The sequence below is a fragment of the Microtus ochrogaster genome (assembly GCF_000317375.1).
Source record: "Microtus ochrogaster isolate Prairie Vole_2 chromosome 6 unlocalized genomic scaffold, MicOch1.0 chr6_random_2, whole genome shotgun sequence".
NCBI lineage: Eukaryota > Metazoa > Chordata > Mammalia > Rodentia > Cricetidae > Microtus > Microtus ochrogaster.
This window is the reverse complement of record NW_004949095.1, coordinates 3420547-3443968: the sequence shown is the minus strand read 5'-3', so window position 1 is coordinate 3443968 and position 23422 is coordinate 3420547. Positions and strand designations below refer to the sequence as shown.

Sequence of the window (23422 nt, the reverse complement as noted above, 5' to 3'; positions counted from 1 at the left end):
CTCAATTGTGGTAGAAAATACTTAGGTCTATCCCATGCTTTTTCAGACCCAGGCTAGCTGGTCTTGGTGAATTCCCGAAGGATCATCCCCATTGTCTCAGTGTGTGGGTGTACCCCTCGCGGTCCTGAGTTCCTTGCTCATGCTCCCCCTCCTTCTGCTCCTGATTTGGACCTTGAGATTCCTGTCCAGTGCTCCAATGTGGGTCTCTGTCTCCTTTCATTGCCTGATGAAGGTTAATATTCAGGAGGATGCCTATATGTTTGTCTTTGGATTCACCTTCTAATTAGCTTCTCTAGGATCGCGAATTATAAGCTCACTTTCCCGGACTTACATAGCGGACAATGAGGACTACTGAGAACTCAAGAACAATGGCAATGGGTTTTTGATCCTACTGCACATACTGGCTTTGGGGGAGCCTAGGCAGTTTGGATGCTCAACTTACTAAACCTGGATGGAGGTGGGCGGTCCTTGGACTTCCCACAGGTCAGGGAACCCTGATTGCTCTTCAAGCTGATGAGGGAGAGGGACTTGATCGGGGAAGGGGGAGGGAGATGGGAGGCGGGGCGGGGGGGGAGGCGGAGACCCTTAATTGAATAATAAAATTTAATAAATAAAAAAAAGAAACCAAAAAAAAATAAACACAATATAATTTATAAATAAAAAAAAATACTTAGGTCTAGCAAGCAGTGTCTGGCCATGATGGTACCTTGTAGCTTTAAAATGGTCTTAAAAGTTCATATAAAGTATTAAAGGAAAGATATACTGCTGCTTCTGAGATTGACTTGTTTGAGAGTGAATTATTAGAGGTCATGGCAGTGTGACTGATCACGTTGCCAGTAGATATGATCTTTAAGAATATATTGTTACCTGTGCTTTTTCGTTCAGTGAACATTAGCTGAGCTCCTTCTCAGCATCACATGCACCATTCTGGACACAGAGGACATTAGAAGACAGAGGCAGAAGACACCCTTTTCTCATGGAATTTGCATTGTATGGAAGGATAGAAAGTAGAAAGTCAAGTAGTTAAACAAAGAGCATTTTAGTGACACGTGCCCTAAATGAAATAGAACAGATTGGTAGACTAGAGTCTTACAGGTAATGAGATGGTTTTGATATTTTTTTAAGAGAACCAATGAATTTTTATTGGCGTTATTCAGAGGATTATGGATGAGGGGTTACTTAAAAGATCCAGCATAACTAAAATACAAAGCAACTGCAATACAGCAGAGCCCAGCCTAACACCAGATCGCTACTCAGCTCTCTGCACAACTTGCAGGCAGCTCGACTGGTAGGAGACTCTGTTCTCACAGCCCAGATGCTCAGAGCCTCCTCCCCAACATTGTTTTTTAACCTTTTGTAACACCAAAGGTTACAAAGTGCCCTTGGGGAATCTTGTAATCTTGTAAGTTTCTGCTTTCCCAGATATATGACGTTTTATTGACTTCCCAAGGCTTATGAGCCAACATCACCCCCCTAGAGGGACTGTAGATTTTGTCATCAGGAAAGAACCCCTGAAGTCAAGAAGAGAGAGAAAGAGACAGACAGACAGACAGACAGACAGACAGAGACAGACAGAGACAGACAGAGACAGACAGAGACAGACAGAGACAGACAGACAGACAGACAGACAGACAGACAGACAGACAGAGACAAAGATGTGACCCATGCAAAGCCTGGTAAACCACAGTAAGGACTTTGGATTTTAACTGTGGGAAGCTAAGGGAAGAACCTTCAACAGTGGGGTTCTATATTTGTTTTGTTTTAGAAAGTTATCTGCTCCTCTTTCTTCTGTGGTGGGAATCAGAGGTTGGGATTAGAGTATAAGCAGAAAGTCAGTTAGGGAGTTTATTGGCTGCTACTGTCTGTGGGAAGCATCAGGCAAGGAATGACAGGTAGGCTGGACTGGGTTAATAATAGTGATGCTGAAGAGAGATTGCAATAACTACTAGGAATCACTAATGAAGTGGCTTGAGTTTGACTTAAGAAAAAGGCAGGATAGATAGTGACTCTAGCTTGAGGTAGAAGAAATTAGAAGAGAATTTAATTAGAGAAGAAATTAAAATGTTTATATTGGCCACCTAGAATTTTAAGTGCCTGCTTGATATTAAAATACCTAATGTCCGGTAGGCAGGTAGGCAGTCACATGGAATAAAGAGAAAGGGCAGGGCACACACCTGTCCTCAGTTTACAGCATAATGGGGTTGTCAGTGAGTAAGTAGACCAGCACAAAGAATGGACGTGGTTGGAGGCCCAAAGCTCCTGGTGCAGGCTGTGTGATTTGAAGACGTTCAGGCGCTAAGCCTGAACAATGGGACAAAGTTTGAGGGGATTCCTAACATGCCTGAACATAAGAATGAGTAGATGTGGGTATAAGGGTTGTGGAAACACCATGCCCTCTCCACTGTGTTGTTCAAATTCGAGACAGGAGCAAGAAATCTGCCTACACCAAATCCCTAAACTGTCTCTTCCTCCCCCAGCCTCCCCTTTATCTCCACCATCTCCTTTCCGTTCCACTGGCTGGAATCTAGTGGCTTTGAACCTTCTCTTGAATTCTACTTGTCCAGTCGAAAGCAGAAGATGGTGTTTGTTTTTGCAAGCAAGAATTTTTTATGATTAAACTATGACATTGAATCTTTTTTGAAAGGATTCTTTATATTATCTGCGGATGTAGGACAGATTCTGGGGAATCTAATGCCCTCTATGAAGAAAACAATATGTATCCCCCACAGATTGAGGAGTGTGTAATGGCCAGTCTGGAAACAGCTCTTACTCACGCCTCTGAGCACAGCACACACCCTCCTCTGCACAGCCACAGGTTTTGGAGAGGGAGTTGCTTGCTCTGCTGCCTCAGAGGAGTGCAAAATGTGTCTCTTAAAAGAACACAGCCATTTGTTCTCTGTCAGGATGCCTCTTTCATCCTGTAATTAGCGTGCCGTGGGGGGTGTGGGTGGGGGAGGAAGAAGAATACGAAACGCTCCTACTTCACCATGACTTATTCTTCCTGCACCACAGGGTTTTGAACCCAGTGAAATATTGTGACTGAAACATACACTATTATATGCGCACAGAGAGAGAGGAAGCGATGTGTGTGCCTTGGAGTTCATGCCTTGATAGTATCTGTGTGCCAAACTGAGGTGGCACAGGCTGGTGGGTTATTAAACAGAGGGAGAGAGCTGAATTCCGCTTTGTAGCTCTGTCTTTCACTGTTTCCTAACCCTTCCAGCGCCCCAAGGGCTTTTACAGTCCCTTCTTGCAAGATTTTTGTTGTCTTTTAGTCTTTGCAAAGCCTGGGACTAAACCCAGGACCTCATGCATGTTTGCTAGGCAAGTGCTGTGCCGTGGTCTGCCTTAGAAGGTTTTAAGGACAACCACGTGAGAACTGCCACTTGTGGCTGCACACAGTATGTGTTATTCCAGGTTCATCCAGCTAGTGGAAGGGAACAGAAACATTTGTGGAACAAAGAGTACAGCTTTCAAGAATATTTGCCAGGTTTGTTTTGTTTTTTTCAATTTTATTTGCAGCAGTGGCAACAATAATTTCCTGATTTTTGTTTGGCTGAAAATCATTAGCATCTTTCTAGCATGTGCCAGCAAGGGACGAGGAAAGTTGGTGGAGAAGCCAGCCTGACTCTGTCCAATCCCCAGGGAGGATCTTTGCATCACTGGCCACATCTCCTGTAGATAACACAGCAGCCTTGATGCTATTGGCCCTACTGGCCTTTAATATAAATGTGTTATGAAATCCAGCTGAGTTCTGTGCAGAGATGAACTCCTGGTCTTCCTCTACTCCGAAGCCTGCTTTGCCCAGTGCCTGTTTTCCTTTCTTCTTGGCTACTAAAACCCTTGAGGTTGTCTTTGATTCATCTCTTTATTATGCTCCATGTTGGAGAGGTCAGTGTGTCCTCTAAGCTCTACCTTCAGATTATAATCAGAACTTCACAATTTTTCAGCAGTCCCACTCTGCCCACAACCAAGGTCATCTGGATATGTTCTAGAAGGCTTTGCTGATTTTCTATGTCCCCTTCAGTTTCTTCTCAACAAGGCAGCAAGAGACATTTTTTTTTTTTGCAAACTTCAATCAGTCTTGTTCTGCTCCATCCCTAGTGATAGTTTCCTAGCTGAACTGTGGAAAGTCAAACCTTCTGAGAGCCTCCCTCTACATATGTCCTCACATACAGTCTGGCCTCATCTTGGCTTCCACTTACTCAGTTCCTGATATGGGAGCTCCTTCTGTATATGTGTTGCTTTTATTGGTTAATGAATAAAGCTGCTTTGGCCTATGGCAGGGCAGAATATAGCCAGGCTGGAAGGGATATTTAGAGAGAGTAGGCAGAGTCAGGGAGATGCCATGTAGCTGCCAAAGGAGAAGGATACACTGGAACCTTAGGAACCTTATCTGTAGGCCACAGCCTCATGGCAGTACACAGACTGATAGAATAGGGTTAATTTAAGATATAAGAGCTAGCTAGGAAACACACCAGAGTCATTGGCTTAACAGTATTGTAATTAATATAGTTTCTGTGTGATTATTTGGGTCTGGGTGGCTTGGAAACAAACGAGCAGCCTCCTACTACAAGTATCCTCTGTTCATATGGCCTCATTTCTTTCATCCAGTGCACCCCCCCCCCATATTCCTGTGCTCCAAGGCCTTGTCCTGGATGTCCCCTATCTCCCTGTAGTGGTCCTCCCCAGATATATCTACACAACTCCCTACTTTGTATACCTCATGCCACTTCTGATGTATTCTCATTGAGGCCTTCACTGCTCACTCAACCAAAAACTCTGTCTTTGCCCTTCGTACTTACTGTACATTTTTTCTGCTTTATTTCCCTTTGAGCACTTGTCAGTGTACTCTATGCTATATGCTCTCCTCACCTCCTTTTCTGTCTTTGCCTTGCATGGTGATGCAAACGCTATGGGGACAAATATATTTCATTTATCCTTGATGTTGATTAATATCGTATTTAAGTTATTTCTGCCTCACTGTGACAAAAATACTTGATAGAGACCAATTAAGGGGTTTGGGGGTTATTCTGGCTCATGTTTTCAGATGGTCCAGTCCATCATGGTGGAGAAAATATAGCAGAGCGTCTCAATTCATAATCTTCTTTCAGGCTGGAAGGCAGAGAAAGGCTGATGATGGGATTTTATTTTCTCCTTTTAATCCATCTGTACCCCAAGCCCATGGAAGAGTGCCACCCACTTTCAAGGTGGATCTTTGTCCCTCCATTAATTCTCTATAGAAACACTCTCACAGACATACTTGGCAGTGTGCTAGGCCATCTTTTAGGCTATTCTAAATCTGGTCACATTGACAATGATGATCAACCATAGCAACCATAATCTAAAACAATGCCTAGCATGTGGCAGGCACTTGTAAATTGTGTTTTGGAGATAGGATGGATAGACACAGAGGAAAGCCTTGGTAATAACTTATTTCTATTATGAAATATTTTCAGGAATGTCCTTAATACTTACATGGAGTATGTTAGATGCCAGACTTTGGGCCCCTCACCTGTTTGTCAGTCCTCACAATGACCATTTAAGATGGGTGTGATATTTATTCTGAGTTTACAAACTGAGAACCAGGTTTAAGGGCTTTAATCAAAGTAGAGTTGGGATCCAAGCCCACGTCTGTCCAACATCAGAGTCTTTTGTAGTTATACTTCAACACTACAGATTATATCAGGTTTTAGATTGAAAAGCAAAGCAGGAAACATAATTCCTCATTCATTATCCCCTTTATGTGAATGGCCAGACCTTTGTTATTCTTTAAGTTCCTATAGGTCAGCCTCCACTTGTTGCAGACCTTGGGCTAACAAGCCAGTGCCATTCTCTCTGCTTTAGTTTATCTGAAGAGGAAAATTAGGCTAGGCTACATTTCTTTCTCATGTCTTGATTGCTTGATATCCTGATCCGAGAGACCTGTGGTCATTCATTCATTGTAGTGGATATAGCGCAGAGGGGCAGAGGCTGATTACATCATGTCATGTAATGCCAATCACTTGCCCTAACCAATTTGGAGAAGAATTTCTGCTCCTAGGAGGAGCCTCCCAAAGTGCCTGGTTTTGAGTATGGATGACACAATATGTCTGAACATTTGCACCAGCACACTAACCCTGCTTATGAGAGTCAACACTAGATGGGATTTTGAAGGCCAGGTTCTGTTTTAGCCATCTTTTATTGACAAGGTAAGTCTCCTTAAATCCTTCTTGGAATGAGTCAAGGGCTAAGACATAAATAACTATAATGTTACTGAACTGTGTGACCTTCAGGAAAGTGTTTGCCTTCTCTGGGGCTATGTTTGCTTCTCTGGAAAGTGGAAGAAAGGTTCCCAGACTTCATAGACTGAAAACATAATGGTGAAAAGTCTTACCCCATCTGCTTTCCAACACAGCTGCAGTTAAAGCAAGGCCCACCCTCACTCCCATGACTGCCGTCTTTGTTTCAGAATGTTAAGGTTGAAGATGTTTTTCTTGGTGTCTAACCTAAATCCCTCCTTCCTAAGACAAGGATCATAGAAGAATATTGGCAAGGTTCCCTTGTAGGTAACCAAACCTGCTGAAATCATGGACTCTGAAGATTAACGGGAATGTGATCACGTGGCATTTGTGTGCTGTGCAAAGTCTATCTGCATATGCCTCAGAGTGCTGGTGTGAGCTTGTCTTTCTGTGCCAATGTGTGTGTGATGAGGCATGCAAGTGTGTACAGAAGTGTGGGTAAACAGATCTTTGAGTCATACAGGCCAGTCCATCCTGGCAGGCTTTGTCTTCCTTTCGGGTTGCCATGACAGCAGCAAGAGCCTCTGAGCCAGTAAACAAAGCTCCCTGTATGCACTGAATCAGGAGCAGCGCTCTGGAGCTAGGGGATAAGCCAAGAGCCAGTATCTTCCTCCAGAGAGTTTTACAGCAGGCTTTCCAGAACATTTTGTCAGTAGACAGTAGAGCAACCGCCTTCCAGGTATTCTGAGATGCCGAGGTGGCATAGCATGGATTAAAGCAAGTTAATGGCCCCCAATTCAAGTCCCTAAGACTCAGCACACATTATGATAAATCCTAGATTTGTGGTTGGCCAAAGCCCGTTCTATCATCTCTTGATGGACTAGCACTAGTCACTTGATTAATACAGAAATCAGCTATATTGTGAATTACCTATGACAATAGCTCCTTATAGCTCAACAAATTCACAAAGTAGAAATCAACCTTCATATTCATATAAGAATAATTTGCAAATGAACTCTGTTTTCTTTCTATCCCTTCAGGCATGTGTGATGCATGTTAGGGGCATCCTTCCTGCTGAGATTATCCATGCAATACTTCTACTTTATCTTATTGTGAAAATCTAGAATTGACTGTATATTAGAGTTGGTTTTTAACAATATATGGCTCACATGGAAAGTACTAGAAAACAAACATAAATCCAATAACAAGGAAGGAGGAGTTCTTTACCACATGATGGAAAAATCGGGCTTCTTCAGTCCTATAAGTGAAATTTGAGAATATGAACACACACACAGAGAGCAGAATGGAGGGTCAGCCAAATCCAAGTTCACCTTCTTCCAGGCTGTCTGTGTCCTAAGGGAACCTGCATATGATCCTTCCTGGGGACTGAGTGGGAAGAGGGTCTGTCCAACATTATGAATCACAAGGGTAGGAAAAGGAAAATTTCAACATGGAAGCCCAATTCAGGTTTTTGTGACTATACTGTCTTTCTACAGATCACTGTTCCCAGAGCACACTTGTTACAGCTTCTGTTTGGAAACACTGTGTGTGTGTGTGTGTGTGTGTGTGTGTGTGTGTGTGTGTGTGTGTGTGTGTGTGTGTGTAGGACAAAGGAATGTTATCATTCCTCAGGAGCCATTTGACTTCTGTCGTTTGTTTTTTTGAGACAGTCTCTCATTGGCCAAGGCCTCAACAGTTAGCCTACATCAGTAGTTCCCAACCTTCCTAATGCTGTTACGTTTTAAGCCAGTTCCTCATGTTGGGGTGGTCTCCAATCATAAAATTACTTTGGTTGCTTAAGTCATAACTGTAATTTTACTATTGTTATGAATCATGATGCATATCTGATATGCAACCACTATGAAAGGGTTGCTCAACCCCCAAAGGGTCATGACCACCCCCACCCCCCCATTGAGAACCACTGGACTAGACTGACTGGCCAGCCCAAGGATCTTCCTTTTGACTGGGATTACAAGTATGAGCCATTACATCTGGCTCTGTTTGTGGTGGGCTCTGAAGTTTGGATTCAGGTCCTCATGCTTGCAGGTAAACACTATTCCTGGCCCCTTATGGTTCCTTCTAATGTCAGTTCTGACTGATGAGGAAACTGAGAAGTCCCCTCCCTGTCCACTAGTAGCAAATGCTCCCAGAATCCTTGCTCTGAGAACAGACCTGGTGGTGATTCTGCTGCATCCCATGCTGATGTATTTTATTCTGGTGTGGAATTCTAGAGACTAAACAGAGCACATTAGAGCGCTGTGACACCATGGGTACAGAAACACTGGACGGAACTGATTATCTACGGGCATCTCCTAAACTCAGGCATGTGTCAGGAGACTTCCAAAGAACTGGCCACCCTTCTGCTACTATAAACCAGAACTCTCCTTAGATTAAAGAAGGTGGATCGGGAATTTAAGGCCAGCCTTGGCTATATTAGTGAGTTTGAAGTCAGCCTGGGCTATAGTAAGTGAGTTCAACGTGGAATAGAAAGAAGGTGGGATTTAGAGTTACGGTTTCTTCCTGTGGTTCTCTGGCCTTGGACTCTTGCTATTTCAGAGAGCTACTTGACACCCTTCAGATTCAGTTTTCTGAGTCAGATAATAGAAACACTGCACTGCTTGCCCTACATACTCAAGGGTTTTCCTGTTCTTTTGGTCCGGACCCTACTGAGATTCTTCTTTGTCATGATCTTATTCAGAATACTCCCTCTGGGTAAGTTTTTCCTAGCCCAGTGCCCAGAGCTTGTTGGAAATTCAAGACATAAGTATATATGAAAATATGAAATGGGAAGAGACACGGGTTGGCTATAGCCAGCTAAGTGGTGGACCATGGAAGGACTTGAGCTCTTTGAGCAACTAGGCCTGGGTGCTTATATCAGCTCCATGTCTTAGAATAGATCAAATGACTTAACTTTTACATTGGAAATGAAAATTCCTATTTTATTGCCTTTTCAGAATAGCTGTAGAGATTGAATGAGCAACATGTAGGAAGGGACTTGATGAAGAAAAAGATAAATGTTATTTATCATGGTTCTTACTTGGGGTTTGGAAGTTTAAGATGACAATGATCCTTTAAAAAGATGAGTAATAGCACAAAATATATGAAATGAAGGAAGACACATAGTTAGTTAAGAAACAAAGTAGGTACCATTTCAATGGTCCAGGCAGAGAAGATGGGGTCCAGGGTTAAGGCAGTGAGGAAGGAAGGGAAGGTGAGTTCAAGTACTATTTTGATAGTATAACCAACAAAACAATGACACTAATAAGTCAGGAGGGATGAATCAAAGAACCACAGGTAAGAATGTTGGTGAGTAGTGAGGCTATGAATTACCCAGGCCACTATTACTTCTTAACTGTTGAAATCCAGAAAAGAAGATGACAGGAAGCATCCCCGGGCTTGAGTTCCACTACCTAGACCCTCCCTACCTTGGGTCACTCTTTACTTTTATTTCTCCCTTCATAGTACCTTTAGTGACTCATTGTATCTTCAACCATGCATATGCCTTGTCCCCATATCTTCAACTTGACAGCAACCATTGCTATTGGGTTGTATACAGAAAGTCCAAGCAAAGCGTGAGCAGGCATCTGTATCCTGTTACATCATCGTCCCATCCCCTCTGCTGCAACTGTGTTATTTCCCTCAGTCCTTACTCCTTTCTTCTTCCACCGACTTTAGGGATCAGCAGGCAGGACTCAAATAGCGGCTGTTCTACCTTTCTGTCTGGATATGGCTAGCTTCCAACTGTGCTCCTATGCCACTACAGTAGCGAGGGGTGGTTGGCCTGGGAGCATGATAGTTAGGAGGCATTGGTACAGGTCGTTTCTGGAGAAGCCCAATAGCAGGTGACTGGTTCTTTCCCATCTGATAACCCATTGGATTTTCTCTACCAAGGAACTCTGACTACTATCCATCTACTGCTCTTTCCTTCCTTTTCTTCTGTCTCTTTCTTATCTTTCCCCTCCTCTTTATGGAGCTTAAGACTTTGTGTCTGTGTGTGTGCATGCACATGGAAATCAGAGATAAACCTTGGGCATTAGTACTCAGGAGCCATCTACTTTAATTGCTTGAAACCGGACCTGATGTTGAACTAGGCTAGTTAGCCAGTGAGGCCTAAGGATCTTCCTGACGACAGCTAGATTTCTCCATTCCCCTCTTCCTGAGGTTACAAATGCATGTCATCAGGCCTGGATTTTTTGACATGGGTCCTAGGGTTCAAGCTATGGGGCCTCATGCTTGTGCACCAAGAACTTTACCAACTAAGCTCTCTCCCAAGCTCTAAGATTTAACCTTTTTAAAACATGCTTTGTTCCTCTCCCTGTCACCGGCTTTTCCTTACTCTTGACCTTCTTTCTCTTCAGCTTTCCTTACTCACCTTCCCACTGTCTCTTTCCGAGAGCTAGGTTCTGTCTCGTTGTTTCTTCCTTTCTTATTTATTAAATAAGTTGTCCATTAAATAAAATGGACACCAGCCATCAGCAGCCCTTTAGTCCTTCATGTTATAAGTGTTATTGGCCTTCAGTGTCATTCCCTATTAACACCACGATATACTGGACACCATGGCAACATGGTTTGACTTTGCATCCTTGCAAGTTATTTTGATACTTAAGCCATTATTGCTGTAGATAGAGGTTTCTCATTCATTCCTGGCCACCCAGAACTGAAGCAACCACACAGAAACTGTATTATTTGCAATACTGTTTGGCCAATAGCATAAGCATATTTTTAGCTAGCTGTTATATCCTAAACTAACCCATCTCCATTAATCCATGTATCACCACACAGCTGTGGTTTACTGGGTAAAGTTCCATCCCCGGCATCTGCCTCCAGAGGGGCTATATGGCTTCTCGCTCACTCTACCTACTCTCTCTTCCTCTATCTGCTTGGAACTTCCGCCTTGGCCTATTCTGCTAAGCCACTGGCCAAAACAGCTTCATTTATTAACCAATAAAAGCAAAACATCAAAGGACTTCCCACACCAAATTGTCTCCTCTACAGATGGGAATGTTAACAATATTGTATTAGCACCTTGTGGGGATTAGATGAGCTAGTGAGCCTGGGCTGGCATATACTCATTGGCAAATATACTTTAGTCACTTACCAAAAGCATGAAGGAGAGAAGTGCCTTTGAGAGGGTCAAGGATGCCATTGTGGCTAAAGACACGAACCATTCTGAAGCAGATCGCCAAATAGTTAACCTCTTTTCAGCATGGAGCAAGCAGGGTAAAGGATGTGGAGGCCTCTGCCTGAGGTGGAATGCAGCTCCCTTCTGTAGAACACTAGAGGGAGATCATCTTGCAGCTTGGGTAAAAAGAAAGTAGAAATAGGGTAACTAGAAGGTATCAAATACTCACTCTTGCTTCCCTCTTTTTCTTCATCATGGCATTGTGCAAACTCAGGGGATTGTTCTTGTTGTCCACAGGGAATTTGCCAAAGAAAGAGAGAGGGTGGAGAACCGGAGAGCATTCATGAAGCTGCGGCGCCAGCAACAGATTGAGAGAGAGCTGAATGGCTACCGTGCCTGGATAGACAAAGCAGGTAAGGCCTGCATAAAGGGAGAGAAAGTTGAATGGCTACCGTGCCTGGAGAGACAGAGCAGCTAAGGCCTGGCATTAGGGCACTGGTGGGTAACTGCCCATGCATAGCTGACTAGCCCTGCCTAGTACATCTAAGACTCCCATGCAGTGGGCAACCTAAACTAGAGCAGAGAGAATTGCTGAGAGCCTTGTGAGGGTTTAGGCTCCCCTTCTGTTTGGAGATCTTCTAGGGTCTGACTCTCTTCTCTCTTTTCAACTAAACACCTTCCACAGGAAGTGTTATCAAGCTGAACTCAGTAAAGGAGAACAAGTTGGTCTGGTGATATTTGATGCTTTGCCCCACCTTAGGACTGATAATCCATGGATTCAGCAAATAAAGATTGAGTGTCTACTTAGTGCCAGAACTCAGAGTACAGAGTTGAGCCAGATAGCCTACCATGCCTCCAAAGCTCATGTCTCCTGGAACTCATCCTTCTGCAGTTGGGAAGCAAGAGATAAACAAAATAACTACCAACTCACAAGAAGGTGATGAGTACAGTGGGGGAAGCAGATCAAGCAGAGCTGTGTTGGGGGTTTGTGCTCCAGTTTCCCACAAAAGGGTTCAGCGTGAACTTGTCTGTGTAGAGACTTGGAGAAAATGAGCAGTTGGCCTTGGGAAGAGCTGGGGGAGGAGACTCATAACTCCAAGTCCTCCCTAAGGGATTGGCCACTGCTGCTCTACTACAGAGGGGGAGAGAACAGGGCAAGAGTGGCGAGAGACAGTGTGAAGGCAGTCACAGCAGTTCCGTGTGTAACCTGCTGGGCCACAGGACTTTTCCCAGTGAGCAGAGGTGCTGTGACTTGGAATCTTAAAGGGACGTTATGTTTGTAGCACTGGAGTTAGACCACAGAGGACAGGGCCAGAGGTATGGAAGAGATGAGGGTGCGGATCCCTGCAGCTGTTCAGGCAGGAGATAGGAGTTGAGGGCAGGTGTTTCAGCCGCCTGGTACCTGAGCCATCTTTACTGCTCACGCATGGAAATCATTAGGGCCCAGCTATAGGAACGGGTCTAGACCCACCATGATGGCATTGGTGCAGAGTCACCAGGGTTGAGGTGGCTCAGGTGCTTATGAGAGACATCCATCACCTAGTACCTAACAATAAAAAGGAAGCGTTTGCTTTTGTTATTATTTTAAAGACTGGATTGAATCAGTGTTTTTGCTCTGGAGGAAAAATGAAGATATAGAGTGATTTTTATTTAATAATTAAAGAAAACCTTGCACATGACAGTCAGCATCTTTTCTGTTCCTAATAGAAAGCCAACAATAAGTATGAAGTCACAATGGGACAATAAGAACCATAATTTGATGCTAATTCTAGGAGCCCCATTCTTCCATAGGAACTTACAGTGATGCAGTTACACTTAGTGTGACCACCAACACCCCAAAGCCCTCTTTAAGCTCAGGAGCCAATTTTTTATTGTCTATGAGGGCTGAGAAGGGATGTACAGGATTAACACCCAGACCACATCCTCCCTGATTTAGACATCTACATTTCCTGTCATCCCTGGAGGCAGGAGCTATGCTGTCAATTGTGTGTCCATTGCATCCCCTTCTCCTCCAAGCCTATTGAGTAGGGGTGAGGGAAACATAAATCTCTCCTCCCTCTTCCCAGAATGGTAAGTAAGTCTGCCTGACCATGGGAAGGCAAGCTGAACTGCCTCTAGGCCAGACAGCCAGCTTGAAGTTTCCAACTGTCCTTGGCATCCTCAGCGGTGGAGCCATCTGACAAACTGCTGAGTGAGCTGGCAGCAAACCCAGGAATGACTTTTCCCGGACCCGATCATGACCCCACCCAGGGTCGGGTGCCATGGAACTCTGCTCTTTTGCAGTGTGCTTTTCTAATCCTCGAAAAATCCCGACGTTCCCTTTCTCCCAATAGCCAGTTCTCTTCCCCCATCTAAGAAAAAAAAAAGACGCACTGAAAAGTCAAATTGTGCTTCCTGGCCCTTCCCTTTGCAAGTGGAGCGAGAGTGAATCAGAGACATATGGGTTACATTTCCCTGGAAAGACTCAAGTTAGAAAGCGGACTTGGCAAAAGCATTGGTGGGGGCAGGGTGGTTTGAGCACATCCAGAGCCCTTGAAGTGTTTCTCAGAAGTCCTCAGCAGCCCTCCACATCTTCCATCTGCCCAGGGAGCCCTCAGATCTGACCATTTCAAAGCCAGGCACTGTGCATAGCAAAAGTGACTTCCGGGTAAGGTAATTAAGTTTGCTATGAGATAGTTTATCAAGGGCTTGATTTTACAGTGGTACCCTACAAATGTGCTCTGAAGTGTCTCAAAAACCATGTATATCTGTATGAAGGAGCTCCCTATCTGTGACACTTTATCTGGTAATGTGGAATTTCACCAGAGGCTGTACTTGATAAACATTCAGGATATGCTATAATGGCTATCCTGCATGGTAGTGCCCAGACCTCAAAATGTTCCCTGGGAAACATATTCTATACACTCTCAATTTTATATGCAGGTTAGAATTACACTAATAGCTTTACCCTTTTCTACCTGCCTACAAGTGCTTGTCTACTTGTTGTAAGTGCTTCAATTAAAGCATTGCTTAGTAAGGTCTGCTGCGAGCTTTTGTCCAACAGCCTGGTTCTTTGGAAATGGTTGTCAAAGTGTCTATGGGCTATAGTAGGGTTGAGCTCAAAACTTAACCCTATCACTCTTAGAGGGACACCTTGGAACTCATCCGACACAGGACAGAGAGGCTGTGTTTTATTTGTACCTTTTGAAGAGGTTTCTGGTGAGGTTTACTCATAAGTCTTAGTAGAAATAATATTTGTCAGTTGATGACAGCTCACTGAAGTACAGGACTGCTTCTGAAGAGAGGGAGCCTGGGAGAAGCGGTTCCAGGAATCATGTGGTATCTTTTCACATACCAACAAAGGAGAGTATGTTCTGGAACCAATGGGTCCTTAATTCGCTGGCACCCGCTGTGTATTCAAAAATTGGTTCTGACACTAAACATCACCTGAAAGTAGCACACACCCTACAGGTTAAAGCCTTAGTCCTATTAGGCTATCCAACTTTAGAAACCAGGAAGTGGGATCTCAGATGGGCCCCGATTCTGCCTGTCCAAATATACATATATGGAAATTCTTATAATCCCTTCCTCTTATCAATTCAGTGATTTTTTTTTTTTAAGAATAACTTCTGGACATCAAGAAAAAGCTCCTTACTGCTTACTATAAAGGATGCAGCGCATAAACGGTATAGGCTATGGATGCACAGGATAATGTATAGGATGAGGCTCAGCAGCCCACAGCTCACAGGAGTGTTCACTGACCCAGAAACTCTCCATTGTCTGGGAGGTGTGTAGAGATTTCCTTACATGGGAGTGTGGGGTTAAATTATTGGTCACTGGTAATAGCACTGTGACTCCAGGTTCTCTTCTCTTCCTCAAAGGTAGAAATTGTTGAGTATAACAATTTTACCTAGGCCAGGCAGTGGTGGCACACGCCTTTATTCCCAGCACTTGGGAGGCAGAGGCAGGCGGATCTCTGTGAGTTCGAGACCAGCCTGGTCTACAAGAGCTAGTTCCAGGACAGGCTCAAAAACAAAGAAACCCTGTCTCGAAAAAAACAAACAAAAAAAAACAAACAAACAAAAAAACAAGAATTTTACCTATCTGATCATGTCATTGAGGGTTTTTTTTGGCTACCAGCTCCTATCCCTAAATTATCCAGGTTATCCAGGGCCCTTTCCTGCTCTGACTCATCTCATTAGCATACAAAAGACAGCTCTGTGGCAGGAACCAGAGATAAAAATGTGTGTGTGTACCTATAATTTTCTTATTATACCACAGGGGCCGATTCAGACTGCCCCACACTTCCTTAGCTCAAGCACTGCTCAACGAAGAGGGCTGAGTTGGTGGGGACACAAGAAGGCACACCTTAAACCCTGCCTTTGCTCTAGGGACCCTTGGGCTCTGCCTCAGAGAAGTGAACATGTAAAAGTCAAAACATGGCCTCACTTCCCCACTTCCTAAATGGGGAGACAGATGGCCTGGAAGAGAGGAAGAAGGAAGTACTTTCTCAGGGGTTAGCAAAGAAGGAAACCAGGGTAGAAAAAACCAGAAATAGAACGTTTTCCCTCACAAACTTAGGGGGTTTTAACAATACCTCTCCCTCCTCCCCCACTGGGCATCTGTTGCAGTAGTATGCACTTTGTCAGCGCCCCTCATGAGCCCCTCACCACACAGCCTCCTCCTTGTTCTGAGCAGCCTGTCTTCCTGGTGAGGCCCCATTTCTCTCCATGCTGGTGCCCACAATGAGCTCTGAACTGTTTCTATTCTCGCCATGTTGCCTTAAGTCAGAACTGTCCCTGAGGGGTTTTCATTTTGTACAATAATTTGGCATTTACAGATAATTTACTAAACCATTTGTTCCCATACAGAGGAAGTCATGCTTGCTGAAGAAAATAAAAACGCTGGAACATCAGCCTTGGAAGGTAAGGAGGCGCGCTGAGCTGTGCTTCGTTGGCGTTAGCCCTCTTAGGCGGTGGCACTCTCTCTCCATCAAAGAGGAGAAAGAAAGAAGAGGGGGGCCGCACTGGGATTTGAAACACAAGTCTCTCCATAATAAAATCCCTCATGCTTTAAAATGATGAGAATTGAGTCACAGATTTAAATGCCTTTTAAAGTGATGGAAATGAAGCCCAAATTTTGCATTGTTCCAGGGCATGTGATTGATAGAGTTCAATGAAAAGACCATTATACAACTCATGGTCTATGAAGGGATCTTCTTTTAAAATGTATGGGGATCATCTTGGGTCCAGTTTCAGTACCGTGAAGAGCCAGAACACGTAGATACGGAGTGACTTTTTACCTACTGCATTTAGACTTAGATAAACTCCAACCAGGATTCAAAACCTATGAGCATCCACAGGTGCTGGCAAGCCCAGCATTGCCCGCCATTCTGTAGACTTCAGACTCCTCTCACCCTGGTTCCGGTATTAAAGGCCAACACCTGTGTCACAGGGCCCTTGCACAAGGCCTCTCAGCCCACAGCCCTCAAAGTTTTGTCCAGGATGATCTGGGTGTACTTATGGCCTCTCACTGGCCTTCCCCTTCCCTGGCGTAGTGCTTCGAAGGGCAACCATCAAAAGGAGCCGGACGGAGGCCATGACCCGAGACTCCAGCGATGAGCACTGCGTTGATATCTCTTCTGTGGGTGAGTGATCCAGTTAGATCTTCTTTTACTTCTCTGGAGCTCCCATGAAAATGAAGATCCTGTCTTTTGAGAAGAACCCACAAGGAGCAAAAAGAACCCAAAGGATCCCGAATGTAGGGATGTAATTAAGGGAAGGCGTGGGAATCTAACCTAGATGCCAATGGTTTGCAGAAAAGACTAAAGGACCAGGGGATGCTGTGTACATGAAACTTGGGGCTTAGGGTTCTTCAAGTGTGACAGGTGGATCTCATTTGCAGATGTATCCTTTCTCTCCTGGGTGTGACAGTGAGAACCCACGTTGGGATACAGGTTGAGTATCCCTAATCTAAAAACCCCAAATCTGAGCTGCGCTAGAATTAGACAATGTTTTTTTAATAATGCTGTGGCACCACAAGTGGAAAATTCCACATTGTGAAACTGGTTTCTCTCACAAAATTATTTAAAATACTGTATAAAGCTACCTTCAGCCTATGCATATAAGAGATATCTGAAGCATAAATGGATTTTATCTGTAGACATGGATCCCTCTTCCAAGATACTTTATCATATAATCTGAAATCTGAACTGTGTCTCGTCCATCTATTTTGGATAAGGGATACTCAACCCATATTTTTCAAGGATCCTCAGGACCTATTTCTTCTAGTGACCCACACGGGAGAACTTGAAGCCATTTGCTTAACAGAGTAGCACCATTCTACTTCCATCTTGTGAAACTTAAACTAATTCCTTTTCACAATCCACTGATATGACTACAGTTCAATCCTAGGTTCTCTTTACAGATTCTGGCTCTTGACAGGTTTCTTCCTCCCCAGAAAAAGGGCAGGATCTCTCACTCCATCCTAAAAAGCAGAAGAGACTTACAAAGCCCATGCTGCTTTATGTTGCCCGTGGCAGAAATATGACACAGCAGCAGGAGGATTCCGGTGTCTGAAGCATATTGAAAGGGAAAGGGAAGAGAGAAGCCCAGTCTCTTACAGATACATTCCCGATCCTGTTAGGACTCGAGATGCTGGGTGTCTGCCTGGTGTCCTGCTTGGGAATCTTTCAGTTTCCTAGGACTTGAGAGTGCCTGGAGAGGAAAAGCAGGGTCCCTCCCTGTGGAGATTACTTAGCCCATAACATAGGGGTTGCCCAGGTCTGCAATGTGCCGGTCACCTTGTCCTGGTACTCAAGCTGTCCAACTTTCCCTGTGGATGCCATCTGATCATTGAAGGTAGGCCTGGGATATTTTGTAGTCTTATTCCTCTTCATTTCCCTTCCTTAGGCACGCCTCTTGCCAGAGCCAGTATCAAGAGCACAAAGGTAGATGGGGCCTCCTATTTCCGGCACAAGGAACGGCTTCTGCGTATCTCTATCCGGCACATGGTCAAATCCCAAGTGTTTTACTGGATTGTCTTGAGTGTTGTGGCTCTCAATACTGCCTGTGTGGCCATTGTTCATCACAACCAACCCCAGTGGCTCACTCACCTCCTCTGTAAGTGAATAGCAATTGCTATCCCCTCAAGTGAGGGGTTTGGTTTTATGTAAAAATGATTGAAAGGACCTAAGGCATGCTGACTGTATACACTGAAGGAAGCCAAAGCTGTAGCAAGGTGGGAATGGATTATCAAACAACTGCTCCTGGCCTTTATTATCTGCAGGGGTAAATACTGCTGATGAGTTAACACATGAGTGTTGTATAAACGGAGCTTTGTTTTTTTCTCCTGTACCGCCCAATCCCAAGGTTCTTTTAAAATAACCACTCAGAAGCTTGATATTAATTACAAACTATTTGGCCTATTTACTCAGGCTTATTATTAACTAGCTCTTACAATGGAATTAGCCCATTTCTATTAGTTTATATTTTACCATGAGCCCATGGCTTGTTACCTCACATCTTTCTTCCCAGATGGCTGCTGGCATCTCTCTGACTCCATCTTTCTACTCCCTGTATCTCTCCTTGGGTTTCCCACCTGGCTCTATTCTGTCTGATTAGTGGCCAAATTGACTTCTTTATTAACCAATGGTAATAAAACATATTCACAGTATACAGAAAGGCATCTCACAGCAGTGTTGTACCTTGGGTCCTAGAAGTTTCTTATGGGGATTCAGTGGTATAAAGAATTTGAATTACTGAGAGCTGGGGAGAAAGTCCTGAGAACAACGGACACATCAAATGGATCAAAAAAAGGAACGTAAATGTGTGGACATGATTGCCTCTGGGTGTCAGTGATGGCCGGGAGACTGTGATATATAGATGAGGGTACCTAGCCTCTTCAGTCAGGCCACAGCACAGACCTTTCTTCTCTGAGGGCCACCCTCTACTAGAAGGCTAATGGTAACCTTTCTCATATTGCTAAATGGCAACCATTGGTTGGGCTGGGGCTCATTCCAGAGCAAAATGCTCAGAAAATGGGCTTTGCCCGATGCTATCTCCTTACATACTGAGATCTGGGGCTTCTCTACAAGGGGTGTGTGTCAGGTAACTGGCAGAAGAGCTCATACCATCTCTGGGACAAATGATTCTGTTTTTACTATTTTCAGACTATGCAGAATTTTTGTTTCTGGGACTTTTTCTGTTGGAGATGTCCCTGAAGATGTATGGCATGGGGCCACGCCTTTATTTCCATTCCTCATTCAACTGCTTCGATTTTGGGGTAAGTCCTCGGAAGCCTGCATGTCCTTCTGTTTCATGTTGATATGTCCCGGTTTTAGATAAGCAGCTTGGCCTGTCACTCGGCACGAGCCACTAAAGTCAAAATCATAAAAGGAGCATGTGTATGATGAGATAAAGGGAGTTCAGAAGTGAATGGATCCTTGCTGGCCAAAGATTTGTTTGGTTTTTTAAAACCCTCTTTGAGTTTTAATGTTTCTATTGATGTGTAACACATATCCTAAAGTGTACATTTAACTATATAGCTCAATGAGATTTTACAAAGCTACACATAGCCAGAATTTTGAACCACTTATTATCTTGGGTGAAGTCTGGGAGAGCAGGACAAAGAACTTAATTCTAGAGGTGGCGTTAGAAGGAAGAGGTTATACATTTGTTTATTTTAAAAAATGAACATAAATGTCTAGGTATACCCTCATGTGAACTCACACACTCTTGTATTGGCATGACTCCTTGGAGAACATTCTGTCTAGCTGCTTGCCTTCGGTATAACATTTAGATGTGTGTCTTGTTAGTAGTGTTCAAGGTACATTCATGCACATTTATTTCCTGAACTGCTTACAGGAGTCCTGTTCAAGGTATGAAGTGTTAGGAATTAGCCTGCCCTCTATGCATAAGGTGATAGACACCGCAACGCTTGGTTCACATACCTGATTTACATTGGAACAGAGAAGCAGGACCTTAGGTCTCTGAGCCACCTCTCTTTCTGCCAAACCCATTCCCTTTTCTGCCAAAGCTCCAGTCAGGTGATGAACAGTTCTGAGCACTTGCCAATCTAGATTTTCACCAAGAACATACAGTTCTGAGTACAGGCAACTCCCAGGCATGATAGCTGGTGAGAGACTGTTTTAACCTTGCTCTTCTCATAGACACACTCTTCAGCATTGCTTTGAAGATACATTTTCATTGTTTCCCTCAGGACAATGTCTACAACACAGTCAACATTCCATAGTGTATAATCACAAAGTAACTCAAAGCTAGCCATAGTGGCATGCCCCAATACTCGGGATGCTGAAGTCAAAGACTAACAAGTGTGAGGCCGACCTAAGCTATGTAGGAAATTACAAGGTGACCTGGGCTATATAGTGAACCCCTGTTTCACAAAGCAAAAGTTGGGAAGGTGAGGGATGGCTTAGCAGTTAAGTGTGCTTACTTTCCTAACAAGGACCTCCAGTTAGGTGTGTACCACATGTCAGACAACTCACAATCACTTAGAGCTCCAGCTTTAGGGGGAGCCTATGATTCTAGCCTCTGGGTCACCTGCACTCACATGCATACCTACACCTACACATAACTTACAATAATAAAACTAATTTCAGAAAAGCAGAAGTTGAGGCTGTGGTGTTGATAGGCCATTAGCCTAGCATGTGCAAAGAAGGCCCTGGATTCTATTCCAATTCCCACAAGCAACAACAATCTTGAAATGGTTATTGCAATTATGACTTCCTATAGCAATCATACCCTATGTCAGCACAGGCATTATTACATTGGGGATTTACATTGAAAGGTATTTAACACAATGGCACAGAAATGTTCTCGGCCAAGTTGCAATCTAGAATGATGAGAGAATGTGGACCCTTTCTGGTATTTTGATAGGAACACAGCCTTGACTAACTCAAACTGGTTCCTATGATGTGAGTACCTCTCGTTTTCCTGTGTTTATAAGGTGATATGAAGCAGGAACATCCATTGCTATCAAATTTGTGCAAAAGTGGTGACTATGTATTGTAAATTCATGAAGGTCAAGTCAGTAAACCAATGCCCAATGAGCCGGTTTAAAGTTAGGAAGGAGATGGGCAACAGTGGGGTGTGGGTGCCACAGTATGGTTTTTCTTTGGTAGCTTCTCAAGTATATAGTTTGATTAGAGTTAGGACTGTCTGGTGAGAGAGATTCTCAATTTCCCCAGAGCCCAATGAGAGTTGATAACAATGGACTAAGTACCAAGATGCTCCTGTCTTCTCTCTCCTTCTCACTGTGGCTGTGTTTATCTGATAGGTCACAGTGGGCAGCATCTTTGAGGTGGTCTGGGCAATATTCAGACCTGGTACATCTTTTGGAATCAGTGTCTTACGAGCTCTCCGACTCCTAAGGATATTTAAAATAACCAAGTAAGTGATGACATCTGGACTTTTCCCACCACCTTTGAGAACAGAACTCTTATTCACTTCTCTTCCTTGCTTCCCCCTTTCTGCTCCATCTCATACATCCTTTAGCTCTCCCTTCTCTAAAAACCAAACTAGAAAACTGTGAGTGACAAGACATTGAATGACACATTTGCTAGGGGAGGATCACGCTGCTACCACTGCATCTTCCTGACACTTGAAGACAGTTTATCTCAGACTTGTAGGCTGATGGCAAGCTAGCCTTGGGGATGACTTGGTACTGTGTCAACAGCTGTAACCTTGTCTGGTCTGGATTCCCCAGGTATTGGGCATCCCTCAGGAATCTGGTTGTCTCCTTGATGAGCTCCATGAAGTCTATCATCAGCTTGCTCTTCCTCCTCTTCCTCTTCATTGTTGTCTTCGCTCTCCTAGGAATGCAGCTCTTTGGAGGCAGGTAAGGGCCAGGGGGGCTTTCCATCCAAAGGAAGCTCTGAGTAGTCTTAGGCCTGCAAGTACCAAGGTGATTGATTTGATGTGTCAGCGTCCTGTTTGCTCTTGGTCTGAATAGTCTGTGGATGCACATGAGAAGCAAATGTCTCTGCTGTTATTACATATACTGAAAAGGGTTTCTGTTGGAGGACCTAACCTTTGGAAGCTCTCCATGAAATGATCAGGATGGAGCCTCATAACTGCCAACCAGCCCAAACTCTGTCTTACTACTTGTACCTTTGAAACCTCATCATTTTTTTTTCAGAAATGGGTTACCATCTTCATAGAGCACATGGGATGGAGAGCCTTGGGTGGGGGAGATGAGGAAAAAAGAAGCGATGAAAACTTTAATCTTGGGACTGGGAAACTTGGTAAATGATGTCTTTATTCTCCCTGAATTTCCTTTTCAGGTTTAACTTTAATGATGGGACTCCTTCAGCTAATTTTGACACCTTCCCTGCAGCTATCATGACAGTGTTCCAGGTATGAGGGCAACTGACAGCTCAGAAGAGCAATGTGGGGACCCATAGGCCACACAGTAATGAAGGCAGTGTCTTGAGTGTCAGGGCTCCTGTTTTGAGAAGAGAGCAGTATCCCTCCTGTTTGAGGAATCATTACAATAATTCCTTAAGCTCCTATGCCTCTGTTACCACCAACAAAAGGGTCCTATGACAGTCACTAGTTGTTCTTCTTCCCACACCTGTGAATCTGCAAGACCTCAGATTTGAGACATTCAGGCATCACATTGGTGATTAGTATAAAATCTGGACTATTTTCTGACCTGTATTCAGTTTATTGAAGTAACGGGATATCTTTCCCCTGCCATCTCAAAACAGTAGGGACAATTAAGAAAAAAAAATTTAAGTCATAAGGAAAACTCAACATCAGTAATATTTTAGACTCTTACAGCTGAAGAAAAATACTGCTTAGGTGGTCTCTGAGGCTGAAGGAACCCAGCTTCCCACCTAGAACCACTGAGGCTTTTCCAATAGTGCTGCTGTCTTGGGAAAAATGTGTTGTTAGCCATGGGAACAGTCAGGTAGTGATCAGACCACCAGGTCCATGTAATTCCCACAGACTGGTCAACCTGGGCATGGGGAGGACTCTGAAATATGATGAGCAGGAGTATTTCTCCTTCTCTTTTTATGCTGAATGTCTGTAATTCTCTTCCTTATAAAAATATGATTATTTGCTGGGTAGTGGTGGCA

General features: G+C 44.0%; 1 protein-coding gene across 7 annotated transcripts in view; it reads left to right on the top strand.

Moving 5' to 3' along the window:
- Nucleotides 1-23422, top strand: part of Cacna1e (calcium voltage-gated channel subunit alpha1 E) — a 492139-nt gene that overhangs the window by 384871 nt on the left and 83846 nt on the right. For 6 of the 7 annotated variants that reach the window (XM_026787575.1, XM_026787572.1, XM_026787576.1 and 3 more), the window contains exons 10-17: nt 11641-11756; nt 16194-16247; nt 16880-16969; nt 18234-18443; nt 19493-19605; nt 21619-21731; nt 22048-22179; nt 22625-22697. In XM_026787575.1, the coding sequence (XP_026643376.1) occupies nt 11641-11756; nt 16194-16247; nt 16880-16969; nt 18234-18443; nt 19493-19605; nt 21619-21731; nt 22048-22179; nt 22625-22697 (901 nt within the window). The remainder of the gene's footprint in view (nt 1-11640; nt 11757-16193; nt 16248-16879; nt 16970-18233; nt 18444-19492; nt 19606-21618; nt 21732-22047; nt 22180-22624; nt 22698-23422) is intronic. The other variant, XM_026787573.1, reaches the window with a different exon arrangement.